The sequence below is a fragment of the Diabrotica virgifera genome, chromosome 1, assembly GCF_917563875.1.
Source record: "Diabrotica virgifera virgifera chromosome 1, PGI_DIABVI_V3a".
Classification (NCBI taxonomy): Eukaryota; Metazoa; Arthropoda; class Insecta; order Coleoptera; family Chrysomelidae; genus Diabrotica; species Diabrotica virgifera.
In genome coordinates this window covers 132149805-132167335 of record NC_065443.1, presented here as the reverse complement: position 1 = coordinate 132167335, position 17531 = coordinate 132149805, and the positions used below count along the sequence as shown (strand labels likewise).

At 33.1% G+C, this 17531-nt stretch overlaps 2 protein-coding genes across 4 annotated transcripts in view; both read left to right on the top strand.

The window, feature by feature from the left end:
* The first annotated feature begins 899 nt into the window (after positions 1-899).
* LOC126891677 (uncharacterized) lies at positions 900-6281 on the top strand. The gene is made up of 2 exons (XM_050660918.1): positions 900-1619; positions 6225-6281. The coding sequence occupies exons 1-2, from the start codon at positions 900-902 to the stop codon at positions 6279-6281; spliced, it is 777 nt and encodes a 258-aa protein (XP_050516875.1).
* Positions 6282-6880: 599 nt separating this feature from the next.
* The window catches only part of LOC114327025 (zinc finger protein 714-like), a 55365-nt gene continuing 44714 nt past the window's right edge, over positions 6881-17531 (top strand). For 2 of the 3 annotated variants that reach the window (XM_028275521.2, XM_050662966.1), the window contains exon 1: positions 6887-7486. In XM_028275521.2, the coding sequence (XP_028131322.2) occupies positions 7158-7486 (329 nt within the window). In that variant the 5' untranslated portion in view covers positions 6887-7157. Of the gene's footprint in view, positions 7487-17531 lie in introns of all 3 variants that reach the window. The other variant, XM_028275522.2, reaches the window with a different exon arrangement.

Sequence of the window (17531 nt, the reverse complement as noted above, 5' to 3'; positions counted from 1 at the left end):
GAAAGATGATCATGAGAAAAAGAATACTACCTGTTTATAAACATTTTAAGGTTATATTGGTTATTGGTTAAGTCTATTTGAGTAAAATTATTCTGTGTTTGTAATTGGAAATTGGAGCTTCATATAGATTTAAAATTTTATTGTTTTTAAGTTGTCTATTAATAAAGCAAAACAAACAAATCTTGTATTAATTTAAGAAATACAGTGATCACCACAATTAATAACTAGATAAACAAATGACCTAGTTTCAGTAAAATTTTCAAACAAATATTACCACACTATTTACACTATACCTACTGGAATTCTGATGTAGGTATACAATAATTTACAACTAAAAAGTAGGTATAAACAAAAATAAAACAATTTTAACCTAAGGAAAAATAATATTTTTATATTTAAATAGAAGCAATTAAAACCATACTGTTGCAGAATACACAAGTGTATGGCAAATAATTGCTCGTTCCATGTCAGCTGGTGACAGCGCGCATGACAATGTCAATCATAATCATCATGTCGTAAGGTTATATCATATTGTAGCAGTGTACAAATAAAATTCAGTTTTTAATTCAGCATATCAGTTTTTTACCAGCATTAACCATCAGAAGCAGAAATAATACTTTGTATAAATAAATACAAAACATTTTGGCGACCGTAGACAGGACAAGAAACAAATAATTACCAGAAAACCAGACAGCATTTTGGCTTTGGCGGCCATTTCGAAGCAGAGGTTAATGACCGGGCCACGCCAGGATTACAGAAAATCAAAGCAAATTATCAGAAAATCATTGGACATCAGGTATCCTATGTAATATCCTTTTTTATAAAAAATTCCTATGCATGACTTGCATCTAATTTGTGTTGTTTTGTATTGTAACAGTAAATTTTTATAAATCATCAGAATGACAGATGAAAATACCTTAAAAACCACTAAAACTTCCTTAAAAGGTCAGTTAACGAGATTTTTTAATTTTATAAAAGATGTAGAGTCAGGTAAAGCAAACAAAGATCAGTTAGAATGCAGACTAGCAGTAGCAAAAGATTTATTGTCAGACTTTAACTCCGTAATGGTTCAGCTTATGGTATTAGATTTAGATGAGACAAAAAATAAAAGTAAGGAATATGAAGCTGAACTAGAAGAATATGAAAAGAAGTTTTTTGATTGTATATCAAAAGCGGATATTTTAATAAAAAAACAGACATTTAATCAACAAGCAGACACAATAAATACAAGTTGTAGTTCACAGTTACAAGCTTCACAAGACATAAGGTTACCTTGTATTGATCTTCCAAGGTTCAGTGGGGCCTCAGAAAATGGGGATTCAGAAAGTGGGAGCTCATGGCTTGAGTTTTATGACGGGTTCACTAGTTTAATTGGCAATGATCCTAATTTAAGTAACATTAAAAAATTTTATTATCTCAAATCTTGTTTGACAGACAGTGCGGCAGCAGTAATTTCCTCTTTGGAGGTTACGAATGAAAATTATACGATTGCTTGGTCAATCTTAACAGATAGATTTCAAAATGATAAACTCATAGTACATTCTCATGTTCGGGCGTTATTTGAGTTATCCGTGATACAAAAAGAATCACCTTCTCAGCTGAGAAAACTGATTGATGAGGTAAATAAAAATATAAGGGTATTAGAATCATTTAAACAACCTGTAAAGGAGTGGTCAACAATGTTAATATATTTAATAACTTCTAAGTTAGACAATAACACAAGACGTCAGTGGGAATCGGAGAATATAAGCAAAAAGGCACTTCCAACAATTGAAGAATTTTTAAATTTTTTAGGTCAGCGTTCTCGTCTTTTAGAAACTCTTTATGCAAATAATGATAAACAAACACATGGTGCAAACCATAAAAATAATAATCAACCACATAACAAAAATAAAGTACAATCATTCGTAAATCAAACTAATCAGAATTTTAAATGTTTTTATTGTAAAGAATCACACTCAATTTTTTATTGTAATAAGTTTCTACAATTATCCGTAAAACAAAGAAATGTTGAAGTACAAAAAATGAAATTATGCACAAACTGTTTAAGAGGAAATCATTCAATAGAGAAGTGTGTATCAACCAGAGGTTGTAAATTTTGCACGAGAAGTCACAACTCGTTGTTACATTACTCAAATTCTAGATTTCAAACAGATCAGCAACAAAGCCACATCAATATGAACCAAGAATCAGAATCATTTGGGAACTCAATGAATGAGCACAACCAGGTAAATACAGTACAGATTAATTCAGCGCAGCCATCAACATCAGTAGTTCTAAATTCAAGCGCCAATCATCAATCAGAAGTTTTATTAGCAACAGCAGTTATACATATTTTTGACCAGTCAGGTAATACATTTGAAGCAAGGGCATTACTTGATTCAGGATCACAATCAAATTTTATCACAGCAGATCTTTGCAAAAAATTGAAACTTGATAAGTCATGTATAAATATACCAGTATCAGGTATAAATGACAAAATAACTCATATAAACCATTCAGTGACTACAAATATTAAGTCTCGAGTAAATGCATATCAGATTGAAAGTTCTTTCTTAGTTATAGATAAAATTACAGAAACATTACCTACAGTCAATCTTAACAGAAATGAATTTACTATACCAGAAAATGTAACTTTAGCAGACGAAACATTTTATAAACCAGGGAAAATAGATATTTTATTAGGTGCCTCTATATTCTATGATTTATTATGCATTGGACAAATTCGACTTAACAGATTTTTACCTATTTTGCAAAAAACCATGCTAGGTTGGGTTATTACTGGGAATGTTCCATTTCATTCAAATAAACCAACCATCAGGTGTAATTTTACTGTCAACAGCATTAATGATCAGATCAAACAATTTTGGGAAATAGAAAATATTGATAATTCAAAATGTCTAACTAAAGAAGAAGAATCATGTGAAAAAGACTATCAGACATGTTTTCAGAAAAATCAAGAAGGACAAATTGTTGTTCCACTGTTAGCAAAAGACAACATACAGAACTTAGGAGATTCATTGCAAACAGCACTCGACAGATTTTCTAGTTTAGAAAGAAAATTAATCAAAAATCCAGAATATAAAAGGTTATACACAGACTTTATCAAGGAATATCAGGATTTGGGACATATGTCACCTATAACAGTAGAGGATTTAAAGTATCCCTCATACTATCTACCACATCATGGAGTTCTAAAATCAGATAATACTACTACTAAATTAAGGGTTGTTTTTGATGGGTCAGCAAAAACAACTACAGGCTTATCATTAAATGATTGCTTAAAGGTTGGACCAACTATACAGAGTGATCTTCTTTCTATCTTAATAAGATTCAGATTTTTTAATATAGTTTTAGCAGCAGACATTGAGAAAATGTACAGACAAATCTTAGTAAGTGAAAACTACCAGAACTATCAGAGAATCGTATGGCGTACAAATCCCTCAGAAGAGATCCAACATCTTAAACTTAAAACAGTAACATATGGAACAGCAAGTGCACCATTCTTAGCGATAAGAAGCCTAACCCAACTAGCCAATGAAATTGAGGAAACAGATCCAGATGTAGCAGTAGCAATCAGAAATGGATTCTATGTTGATGATTTGTTATATGGATGTGAAACTGCAGAACAGGCAAAACAGTTGAAAAATAAGTTACAGGAAATTCTTAGCAAATCAAAATTTATATTAAGAAAATGGATGTCCAACGACAAAGATATATTCTCACCAGGAGAGCAAGAACAAGTAGGTATAGAATATTTTATCTCAAGCAAAGAGGAAAATAAAACTTTGGGAATAACTTGGCAGTCAGGTCAAGATAACTTGTTATTCAAAATTAAATGTAAAGACACTGAAAAAATTACAAAGAGATCAATTTTGTCAACAATATCTCAAATTTTTGATCCTTTAGGTTTAGTAGGACCTTATGTCATTCAAGCAAAGATAATATTACAGAAGTTGTGGAAACTTAATTTAAAGTGGGATGAATCAGTTCCTGCTGAACTTCATACTTGTTTTGTAGACTTTATAAATCAGTTAACAGAATTAAATCAAATCAGTATTCCACGACATGTTACATTGTTTCAAGGGACATATACAGAATTGCATGGATTTTGCGATGCATCTGAAGCAGCTTACGGAGCTTGTTTATATATTGTTAGTCAGTATCACGATCAGAAACAGAGTCAGTTACTTATTGCAAAAAGTAGAGTAGCACCATTAAAGGTACTTACAATTCCAAAATTAGAGTTATGCGCAGCAATGATATTAACAGATTTAGTAAAAAAGGTAAGAGATTGTTCAGATATTAATTTTGCCAAATTTACATTTTGGACAGATTCAGCTATAGTTATTCAATGGATAAACAGCGAATCTCATGTTTGGAAACCTTTTGTATCAAACAGAATTGCTCACATTCATGAAAACAGCAAGGCAAATGAATGGAGACATGTTCCTTCAAAGGAAAATCCATCAGACCTTATTTCAAGAGGAATAGACTCAAAAACATTGTCAACTTCTTCCTTGTGGTGGCATGGACCTTCATGGTTATCAGAAAGTGAAGACAACTGGCCTATACCGAAATTTAAATCAGTAAAGGATTTACCAGAAAAAAGACCTAAATACCAGTTATCAGCTCATGTTAAAGAAAAGGAACCATTTAGTATAATCCATAAATATTCTTCAATATCAAGGTTACAAAGAATAATAGCATTGCTTTTAAGATTTAAACATAACTGTCTTAATAAATCAGACAAATATTGTGGCCAAATTTCTATACCAGAACTGGAAGTCAGTTTAAATACTATTGTAAACCTTGTACAGAATGAATGTTTCCAATCAGAAATTTCACAGATTTTGAAAGGTAATACAGTCAAAAAGAATAGCAATCTTATTTCACTTAATCCATTTCTTAAAGATGGTATTCTCAGAGTTGGTGGTAGGATCAAAAATGCAGATTTTTTACCTTTTTCTCAAAGACATCCAATACTTTTACCTTCAGACCATCACATTACTACTTGTATCATTCGGGATGAACATTATAAAAACTTGCATGCTGGTCCACAACTATTGTTATCAACATTGAGAACTAGATTTTGGATATTATCAGGTTTAACTACAGTAAAACGAATTTTAAGAAAGTGCATTGTATGTTTTAAAAATAGGCCAAGTTCAGTCAATCAACTTATGGGTGACTTACCAGAGAAGCGAATTACTCCTGCTAGAGCATTTTTACATACAGGTTTAGATTATTGTGGACCATTCTCAGTTAAAGCTAATAAATTACGCAATTCAAAAATCATCCATATATATGTTTGCATATTTGTTTGTTTTAGCACAAAGGCTACACATTTAGAACTTGTAATAGACTTAACAACTGAAAGTTTTTTAAATTGCTTAAAACGATTTATCAGTCGTAGAGGTAAACCATTGACTATCTCATCGGACAATGCCACAACTTTTGTGGGGGCTAATAATCAACTCAAATCAATGTACGATTTAGTACAGAATTCCAGACCAGAAATTAACAGTTTTTTGACAGTAGAATCAACAAAGTGGCAGTTCATTCCTGCTAGATCACCACATTATGGGGGAATTTGGGAGGCAGCAGTCAAATCATTTAAATTTCATCTTAAAAGAATTGTGGGAAATCATATATTCTCAGTAGATAATTTTGGAACTTTGACAACACAAATTGAAGCATGTCTTAATTCCAGACCTTTAACTCCTTTATCCTCTAACCCATCAGATTTTCAACCTTTGACCCCAGGTCATTTTTTAATCTTTTCACCATTAACAACCTTTCCTGAGCCAGACATACGAAGAATTTCAAATCTCAACACGTTTCAACATATGACTCAAGTGCTCCAACATTTTTGGGCAAGATGGTCAACAGAATATTTAACTCAACTTCAGTCAAGATCCAAATGGAGGACTGTTAGCAACCAAGAAGTGAAGATAGACCAGCTAGTGTGTCTTAGAGAAGACAACTTACCACCTCTACAGTGGAGGTTAGGACGTATTTCAATGGTACATCGAGGCAGAGACAATAGAATACGTGTTGTGACAATAAAAACAAACAATGGTGAAGTGACAAGAGCTCTCTCACGCGTGTGCATATTACCAACAGACATTTAAGTTCATTTCTATGTTTTGATGTATACTGGGCAATTATGACCCTTTATTGTAATGTAGTTTATTGTTTTTTTTTGTTTCTTTTTGAAATAGCCAGGGTATTTCAAGGCTGGCGGTATGTTGCAGAATACACAAGTGTATGGCAAATAATTGCTCGTTCCATGTCAGCTGGTGACAGCGCGCATGACAATGTCAATCATAATCATCATGTCGTAAGGTTATATCATATTGTAGCAGTGTACAAATAAAATTCAGTTTTTAATTCAGCATATCAGTTTTTTACCAGCATTAACCATCAGAAGCAGAAATAATACTTTGTATAAATAAATACAAAACACATACAATTTCATCATTCATTTATCTTTTTTTACATTTGTATATTAATTGTATATTGTGTGAACATTGTTTTATTTTTTTAAATGTCAACGGAATTTAAAAATGACTTTACGATTTGCTTTACGTTACGTTAAGGCAGTTACAAAAACTACCTATTTTAACATTCATCCTCTACGACACGTTAGTTGCTTTACGTATACGGAGATGCGTACGTTACGTAGCAACAAAAACTCCCTATTATTATTAGGTCTAAGAACCGTCTTATCTTTTTGTTGGGTGTGAAGTTAGGCATGTTGCGATTTTTTGCTCGGATGATATCACAGTAGGTACCACAACCACCTAAAGTTTACAAGCCGTGAAATAAGAATGGCAACACCGCATCAGCTCAAATCAGCTGTTGGTGGAAGTTGGAAGTGGAAGTAGTCTGATGGCCGATTAGTAGGTGTTATATCGAAATATGAAAACTGGATTTGCAAGTAAATTAACTTGGTGTGGTGTAATAGAAAACGGAAATTGTGCATGGCAAGTGTAATTAATATTTAATTACAGTATATTAGTGTAGTGATTCATGGAAAATCTAAATATATTCATACATAAAAATATTAAAATGTAGCAAATACATATTACCAGTTGGTTTTTAGATTTACTCTGCTGTTTACTATTTATTATAAAAAAACAAGGAAGATAATAATGGCACAATCTGACAGAACTGATGATAGCAATTTATTATCCAAAACAGTCAAAACTGAAAGTCTTAATGATGATGTTTCTACTCCTGCTGACAACAATTTCAGAGGAAAAGCCATAGACTTTCAATTTTCTATCCAGCCAAAAGTTGAACAATGTGAAATAAAAGATGAAGTTGAGGAATTAGAATTTGTGGGAAAAGCTATAGACTTTCAATTTTCTATCCAGCCAAAAATTGAACAGTCTGAAATAAAAGATGAAGTTGAGGAATTAGAATTTGTGGGAGAAGCTATAGACTTTTTTGAGAATGAACAGTCTGATTTAGAAGAAAGGTATCAGCATTTTTTTTATTAATGCTTTATTACTTTCACCAATAATTTTAATGCATTGTTTTAGCAATTAGTACAATTGTCCAAAAATTATTCTTTTAAATCAATTGAATCACTTTATCGTCAGTGATTCTGCAAAACCTCGTATGAGAATTTTTTTTTCAGAGTTTAGTTTTTCGCCCTGTCAGAAACTCCATTAAAAAATGCACATAATATGTTAACATAAGCGTCATAAAGTTAGCGAAACGGTTTTTTCAAAGTCGTTATTTTGACTTCTACCATAGCTCAAAAAATTGCACCTCGTTTGCGGATAATTGCACCATTCAAAATTTCATTTGCGGAGTTTCCGTTTTCGAGATATAAGAAAATCAAAAGTGGAGATTTCGGCGCAGCGCTAAAAATAAATGTCGATTTTCAGGGTATAGAATGCCGTAAAGTCACTAAATAACCATATCAAAAAATTGCACCTCGTTTGCGGATTATGAATAAACTGGTTTTAATTGAAAATTGTGAAAATTGAAAATGTTATAAAGGAAAAACGATATTAATGTTGGTTGCCTATATTGTAGGGGCAAAGGAATCCAGAATAATTTTCACTTTTGGTAAACCTAAACTGTAAGGCTAAAAGTAGTATGTACCATAGTCAAAATAACTCCTCCTGACTTAAAGGTAATCCCTCCTTTGAAATTTCATTTGCGGATATTCCATTTTTAAGTTATATCAAAATGAAATTTCTCGGGACAGCGCCAAAGTATATATTTCCATTATCGGGATATTTATTAAAAGCTGTAAAAATAACAATAACTATGTCATTTAATTTCTTCTGGTTTGAGGATTACGAATAGACCTGGTTTAAACTAAAAATCATAAAGCTTAAAAATTTTCCTAAGAAAAAAATTTTCCATTTTGGTGGTCCTAAACTATATTTGCAAAAGTATTATATATATTGTAATGTATATCTAAAATGACTGTTTCTGACGTAAGAAAATCCCTCCATTCGAAATTTCATTTGCTGACGTAAGAAAATCCCTCCATTCGAAATTTCATTTGCGGATTTTCCGTTTTCGAGATATAACCAAATAAAAAGTTGAGATTTCGAATAAATTTTCATTTTCTGGGTATAAAAAGTCGTAAAATTGATAAATAACCATATCACCTAGTTGCTCCTCGTTTGCGGATTATAAATAAACTGGTTTTAATTGAAAATAATAAAAATTGAAAATTTTATAAAGAAAAAAGATATTAATGTCGGTTGTGGTTGCCTACACTGTAGGGGCAAAGGCAAAGGAATAGTAGTGATGATGATTATAGTTACTTTCGAGGATTCGTTACAAATCGTTACTTTTGTATAAAGTAATCATTTAGAAAATAAAAATGTGTACCATTTTTATTCAGTTACAATGCGAAGGCAAAACAATCTTACTTTTCAATTAGAATACGGAGGGCAATCCAGCTCTCTGAATCGAGATTTTCGATTCTTATAGGAATCTCATCGGAGAGAGCTTAGGCTGGTTCTCCATATCCTAACTGACCAGCACCGAGAGCTTTTCCCACACATTGCAACTGAAACAAATAGGGTAGGTGACTAGCGTCATCTGGCAATTGAAAGATGAAGTTTTTCAATCCTAATAGCAACATTAATAATATTGAAAAACATTAAAAATATTACTAAAAGATTTTTAAATTGAAAACTTATTGGTCCACTTCCCTGGTGACACCTCCAAGGCTTCTACAATATGCAAGCCAAATGGATGCTGCAGTGAAGACAAAGGGAAGGAATTCTACACTATGCAATTCACATCCCCGTCTGCAGCTTGGTAAAGTTCCAACGGAAAATGCACCTAGTTACTCTACGGAGTAATACGACTATAAAGTAAAAATGTATACCATTTTCATTCAGTTGCAATGCGAAGGCAAAACAATCTTACTTTTCAATTAGAATACGGAGTGCAATCCAGCTCTCTGAATTGCGATTTTCAATTTCTTATTGGAATCTCATCGGAGAGAGCGTAGGCTTGTTCTCCATATCCTAACTAACCAGCATCGAGAGCTTTTCCCACACATTGCAACTGAAACAAATAGGGTAGGTGACTAGCGTCACCTGGCAATTGAAAGATTAAGTTTTTCAATCCTAATAGCAGCATTAATAATATTGAAAATATTAAAAATATTACTAAAAGATTTTTAAATTGAAAAACTTATTGGTACATTTTCCTGGTGACACCTCCATCCATCCATCCATCCATCCATCCAATGGCACTACAGCCCAAATTGAGCCTTGGCCTCCTTCAACAAGCTTCTCCAATCATTTCGATTTACCGCTGTTCTTTTCCATGAACGCGTTTCCAGGAAGTTCCTGGCATCCTCATCGACTTCGTCTTCCCATCTCTTTTTAGGTCTTCCAATAGGTCTTTTTCCCTGCATTCTTGCATTTAGCAATTTTCTGGGGATTCAATTCTCATGCATGCGGACCACGTGCCCTGCCCACCGTAATCTCTGCAGTTTAGTGTATTGTGCTAGAGTTGGTTCGCTATATTGCTCGTATATTTCTCTATTATACCTAATTCGCAAGTTGTTATTTTCACTTATTGGGCCCAGTATCCTACGGTATATTTTTCTTTCAAGCACATCTAATGCATTGGCAGATTTCTGTCTCACCACCCATGTTTCGCAGCCATAACTTACTATGGGCCTGATTATTGTTTTATATACCCGGAGTTTTGTTTTCCGGTGTACGTCTCGCGATTTGAATATGTGGCCCATCGCGAAATAGGCTTTATTTGCCAGCACAAGCCTTCTAGTTATTTCCGGTTCTTCTTCCACCAGATCCATTCCTAGGTACGTGAATCTATTCACATGTTGTATATCGTCAATAAAGTGTTGTTGCGCCGGTCTATTTGATCTGGTTTGTATGAGTAGTTTTGTTTTATTTGTATTTATTGCTAGCCCTACTGCTTCTGCACTCTGTTTCAACTCAACGTAGGTTTCTTCCGCTGCATTTATTGTTCTGCTCATTATATTTATATCATCTGCGTATGCTGCTAATTGGGTAGATTTGTTTGTAAGTATGTTATTTCCTCTCACCGTCAACCGTCTAATTACATATTCAAGAACAAGATTAAAAAGCGTTGGAGCCAGTCCGTCGCCTTGTTTCAGTCCTTGCGTTATCGTAAACGCATCAGTGATCTGTCCTTGAATACATACGTGTGCTTCTGTTTCTGTCATTGTCATTTGCACTAGTCGTATTAATTTTGATGGTATGCTAAATTCTTCCAATATATTAGGTAGAATTGTTCTATCTATTTAATCATAGGCTTCTTTAAAATCTACAAAGAGATTGTAAACGTCCATGTCATATTCCCATGCTTTGGCTAGTATTTGTTTAACTGTAAATAGTTGGTCAATGGTAGATCTATTTTGCCTAAACCCTGCTTGATATTCCCCGATGATTTTTTCCGTGAGAGGTTGAAGTCTTCGATTAAGGATGTTTGTGAATATTTTGTATCCCGAACAAAGTAAAGAGATGCCTCTATAATTCTGACACAACAGTTTGTCTCCTTTTTTATGAATAGGGCAGATTATACTTTTCTTACATTGTTGGGGATTTCTTTTTCTATCCATATCTCTCGTATTAGCTGGTACATCTGTTGTGTCAAATTCCTTCCTCCTTGCTTGAGTAGTTCTGCCGGTATTTTATCTATTCCCGGTGCTTTATGGCTTTTTTGTATGTGGATTGCCGTTTGGACCTCCTCTAGCTTTGGGGGTCTAGTTAATTCATTTTCTTCTCCATCTTCCCCCAGTTCTTGTTGTTGTACCTCCTGCCATGCCTGCTGCTGCCTCTGTTGTTGTAATGGTGGTTGTGCCCCTTTGTTTAATACTTCCTTAAAATATGTCATCCAGGTTATCTTAATTTCGTCCATATCGCTAATGATTTCACCCTTCTTATTTTTGCAGAGGCTAGTCTTCGGTTTGTATCCCTGTCTTAAATGTTTGATAAGTTGGTATGAACTACGTGTTTCGTTTCCTTAAACTCCCTCTCTATATTTAGTATCCGTTGGTTTTCGTACTTTCTCTTTTTCTGCCTGCACAGTTTATCTGCTCTTCGTCTTTTGTTCTCAAATTCTGTTTTTCTCTCTCTAGTACGTCTGAGTATGTAATTCTTATGTGCTTTATTTCTTTCCTGTATAGCTTGTTTGCATTCTTCATCGAACCATGTTTCTTCTCTCCGTTGTGTCTTTGTTCCTAGGACTTCTTTCGCTGTGTTTAGTTGCTTATGGTGTTTCATTGATTTTCTATTGTGGAGTCTGCTCTGTTTTCTTCTAGTAATTTTTCATCCACTGTTCTCTCAAATCTTTCTTGTACCTCAGGGACTTTTAGGTTATCTAAGGTTAGTTTTTCTTGTTTTGGATATTTTTCCTTTACCTTTCGACTGATTTTGCATCTAAACCGTGTCTGTACTAGTAGATGGTCTGAGTCACAGCTTGCGCCACGTCTGCTTTTTACATCTAATATACTCGTCGCCATTCTTTTTTCAGTCAGTATATGGTCTATTTGATTTATTGTGTTTCCCTATGTTTCCCTATTACCCCTATGTACTCTTCTTATTTTCCGATCTTGGCGTTTGTGTCGCCTATCACCATTTTAATGTCGTTTCTTGGTATTGAGTCATAGATTCGTTCTAGATCTTGATAAAAGGCTACCTTAGTGTCTTCTTCCTGTTCATTTGTGGGACAGTGCACATTTATAAGGGTTATGTTAAAGAAATGCGTTTTTATCCTAAGCTTGCAGATTCTTTCATTGATGGCTTGAAAATCTGTTATCAGGTGCTTCATTTTATTATCTACAATAAAGGCTACTCCAAATTCTTTATTTCCTTCATCTTTACCGCTATAGAGTATAGTGTGTGTTTTAGTGTCCCGGCTACGTTTTCCCAACCATTTAGTTTCTTGTACTGCAGTGATTCCTATTTTATATCTTTTCAGTTCGTGTAGAAGGATCCTCTGTGCTCCTGGTCTATTTAGCGTTCTGACATTCCATGTTCCCAGCATAAATTCCATATTCCGTTGCCAACGTCGTCGTCTTGATATCCGTCCATTCCGAGGCCTATCTGAAGGTTTCGTAGTAGTACTTTTTTACAAGAATAGGTTACTGGCCTATCGCCCAACCCCCTTTTCGGAGGACCATTTCTCCCTTCCTCGTCAGCCCTTACCCTACTTTCTACTGGGGTTGGTTACCCAATCTCCGGTAAGGTTGCTCAGGTTCTCCAGGGTTCACCCGTCGGTGACACCTCCAAGGCTTCTACAATTTGCAAGCCAAATGGATGCTGCAGTGAAGACAAAGGGAAGAAATTCTACACTATGCAATTCACATCCCCGTCTGCAGCTTGGTAAAGTTCCAAAGGAAAATGCACCTAGTTACTCTACGGAGTAATACGACTATAAAATAAAAATGTATACCATTTTTATTTAGTTGCAATGCGAAGGCAAAACAATCTTACTTTTCTTACTTCATCTTTCAATTGCCAGATGACGCTAGTTACCTACCCTATTTGTTTCAGTTGCAATGTATGGGAAAGCTCTCGGTGCTGGTCAGTATAACAAGCTGGATAACAAGCCTACGCTCTCTCCGATGATATTCCAATAAGAATCGAAAATCGCGATTCAGAGAGCTGGATTGCACTCCGTATTCTAATTGAAAAGTAAGATTGTTTTGCCTTCGCATTGCAACTGAAAATGGTATACATTTTTATTTAATACGCTCTGAGCTTCGCTGGTGTTGCTCCTAGCGGATTACTAATGCAACTTTTACCGGTAATTTTTAAATTTATTATTTAATTGTTATCGCTTAATTCTTACAACACAAAAAAGTAATTAAATTGTAATCGACTTTTTAAAGATTTTGCTAACCATTTTAACGTTCTATTAATGAAATATTAATTTTTTACTTCGGATACTTTCACAATTATCGTGTAGATGGCGCTTAGATTAATTTATAATTAAATATTACAAAATATTAAAAAAAACTTAAAATTCAGTATTTAAAACGTAAGTATATTTAAGGTAAAAATATACACCAGAGCCTTGACCAACTAATATTATTTCCTATTAATGTTTTTAATTTCAATGTTTTAAATTAATCACTTTGACATTTATGTCAAATTTCTGGTAAAGGTTTACATACTTGTCACTACTGGCGCTCGCGACTTTTTAATTATCCCCTCTACCTACGAGCTCACAGCGTATAGTCGTATTACTCCGTAGAGTAACTAGGTGCATTTTCCGTTGGAACTTTATACCAAGCTGCAGACGGGGATGTGAATTGCATAGTGTAGAATTCCTTCCCTTTGTCTTCACTGCAGCATCCATTTGGCTTGGAAATTGTAGAAGTCTTGGAGGTGTCACCAGGAAAATGTACCAATAAGTTTTTCAATTTAAAAATCTTTTAGTAATATTTTTAATATTTTCAATATTATTAATGTTGCTATTAGGATTGAAAAACTTCATCTTTCAATTGCCAGAAGTCCCCTACCCTATTTTTTTCAGTTGCAATGTGTGGGAAAAGCTCTCGGTAGCTGGATTGCACTCCGTATTCTAATTGAAAAGTAAGATTGTTTTGCCTTCGCATTGTAACTGAATAAAAATGGTATACATTTTTATTTTGTAAATGATTATTTTATACAAAAGTAACGATTTGTAACGAATCCTCGAAAGTAACTATAATCAACATCACTACTAATAGTCCTTTGCCTTTGCCCCTACAGTGTAGGCAACCACAAGCGACATTAATATCGTTTTTCTTTATAAAATTTTCAATTTTTATTATTTTCAATTAAAGCCAGTTTATTTATAATCCGCAAACGAGGAGCAATTAGGTGATATGGTTATTTAGCAATTTTACGGCTTTTTATACCCAGAAAATGAAAATTTATTTGAAATCTCAACTTTTTATTTGGTTATATCTCGAAAACGGAAAATCCGCAAATGAAATTTCGAATGGAGGGATTATCCTCAAATCAGGAGGAATTATTTTAGATATGGTGGATAATACTTTTGCTAATACAGTTTAGGCCCACCAAAATGGAAATCTTTTTTCTTCGGAAAATTCTTAATTTTTATGATTTTTAGTTAAAAGTTAAAAATTTTAGTTTAGTAAAAAGGTATATTCATATTCATAATCCTCAAACGAGGAGGAATTAAAAGATATGATTATTTAGTGGTTTTATAGCTTTTGATATTTACAAAAAGGAAATAAACACTTTGGTGCGGCGCCGAAAATTTTTATTTTTTATAACTCTAAAACGGAAAATCCGCAAATGAAATTTCGAATGGAGGGATTTTCTTACGTCAGAAGCAATTATTTTAGATAAACATTACAATACAGATAATACTTTTGCAAATACAGTTTAGGACCACCAAAATGGAAAATTTTTTTCTTCGGAAAATTTTTAAGCTTTATGATTTTTAGTTTAAACCAGGTCTATTCGTAATCCTCAAACCAGAAGAAATTAAATGATATAGTTATTGTTATTTTTACAGCTTTTAATAAATATCCCGATAATGGAAATATATACTTTGGCGCTGTCCCGAGAAATTTCATTTTGATATAACTTAAAAATGGAATATCCGCAAATGAAATTTCAAAGGAGGGATTACCTTTAAGTCAGGAGGAGTTATTTTGACTATGGTACATACTACTTTTAGCCTTACAGTTTAGGTTTACCAAAAGTGAAAATTATTCTGGATTCCTTTGCCCCTACAATATAGGCAACCAACATTAATATCGTTTTTCCTTTATAACATTTTCAATTTTCACAATTTTCAATTAAAACCAGTTTATTCATAATCCGCAAACGAGGTGCAATTTTTTGATATGGTTATTTAGTGACTTTACGGCATTTTATACCCTGAAAATCGACATTTATTTTTAGCGCTGCGCCGAAATCTCCACTTTTGATTTACTTATATCTCGAAAACGGAAACTCCGCAAATGAAATTTTGAATGGTGCAATTATCCGCAAACGAGGTGCAATTTTTTGAGCTATGGTAGAAGTCAAAATAACGACTTTGAAAAAACCGTTTCGCTAACTTTATGACGCTGTTAACGTACCTAATGAAAATGTCAAGAGACCTATTAGGTTAACATAATACGAAATGACATTTTCATTACATTAAGGAGGGGGTATGGTTTGAAATCAACATATCAAGCACATTTTTGTGAATTTTTTTCGAAGCTATGGTACAAATATTTTATTTTTAAATTAAATAAACATATTAAGTACAATTCAAAGAATGATTAGAAAAAAATACAATCCAAAATATTGGAAAATAAGCCATTGGTGACAAATTTTGACAGCCAGCTCACAAAAGAATGGATTTTGCGGTGGACATCAGAACTCGTCACTCGATCATACGAAACAAAAAATTCAAAAAAATTTAATAAGCTTATGAGTTTCACGAGGTCACAACGTCGAGTTTTTTTATTTTTAATGATTTTTGAATTTTTGGTATCACTCAGAAATCAAAAAAATGAAATTTTTGGTAAAAATTTTGTGAAAATCAACAGACTTATTATTGTTGAACAAAAAATAAGCAAAAAAAGAAAAATATCTCGACGTTGTTACCTCATGAAATGTCTAAAGAAAATATTTGCAAAATATCAGATAGATCGGCCCAGTAGTTTTTCAGTTACAATGTCCACCGCATTTGAAAAAGCAGTTTTGAGAAAAATGCGTTTAAAGTTTTGACAACTGCATCTTCATCTTCTTATTTGTCTGCCAGATCGTAAAGTGATGCACATTGGAATATGTTTTTTAAATCGAGGAGTAATCTACAAAAGAGAAGGCGAACAGTTGTTTAACGTTTCTCACTACGCTCAAGCGTGCTGGCGCGAAGCCGCGGCAACGCGAGTCGAAGGTAGGGATATTCAACACCCTGTATCTCTGGTAATTTTACTCCGATTATTTTGAAATTTTCAGAGAGTATTCTTGGAAGTATGCACTTTTATTTGAAATAATAAAAAAAATTAAATATTTCAAACCATAGGTACCCCCTCCTTAACATGTGTATTTTTTAACGAAGTTTCTGACAGGGCAAAAAACTAAATTCTGGAAAAAAAAGAATGTGTGTGTACTTTGTACGCACGTAAGAAGTTATACTTCTATTACATATTATATGATTTTAACAAAATTGATATAATGTACTTTAAACAGTTTATTTATATTTTATTTAAATATTAAACTAATTTTAATACTTACTACTTTCCAAAAATTTTTATTAAGACAATACCAAAAAATAAAAGAATAAAACGCACACAAACACATTGAAAAATGCCACAAAGAAAAAATGAATTCTGAACGATAATAATTGTTGGCAAAAATTTTAAATACGCATTTTCTTAAAACAAAATTATATAATAAATATACTTACAATAATAAAATGCATAAAAAAATAAAAACTTGCATCGGGATTCGAACCCGCGAATTTGGGGACGCTTTGATTCGTAATCGAAGCCTAGACTCACTCATCCAATTACTCATTATTTGTCATGTGGAAAAATAGGGCAACTGAACGTTTTACTGTTTGACAGTTATTCTGAATTTAAATCAAATTATGTAGTTTGATTTTTGTGGAAGAAAATATTAAAATATAACAAAACAGTAAGAAAACAATATATTAGCAGTGGCGGCTGGTCCTACGAGGCAGGTGAGGCAGTGCCTCACCAGTATACCAATCGACTATTTACGTTATTTCGTTATTTCATCATCAATTCTTTAAATACAATTTAACTGTTTGAAATTTGCTAAATAACTTTATTTTCGTTATATCATCATCAATAATTCTTTAAATACAATTTAACTTTTTGAAAATTGCTAAATAATTTAATTTTTATTATAAAACTTTTTTTATTAACTTTATTTTTATGATAATAAAAAATTAGTACGGTCCTGACCCGTTCTTCATAACACACCGATATACCTACTCTACAAGGTACCATTAGAGGCACTGCCTCTGATGGTACCTCGTCTAGCATATTACGAAGCCGACGGAGA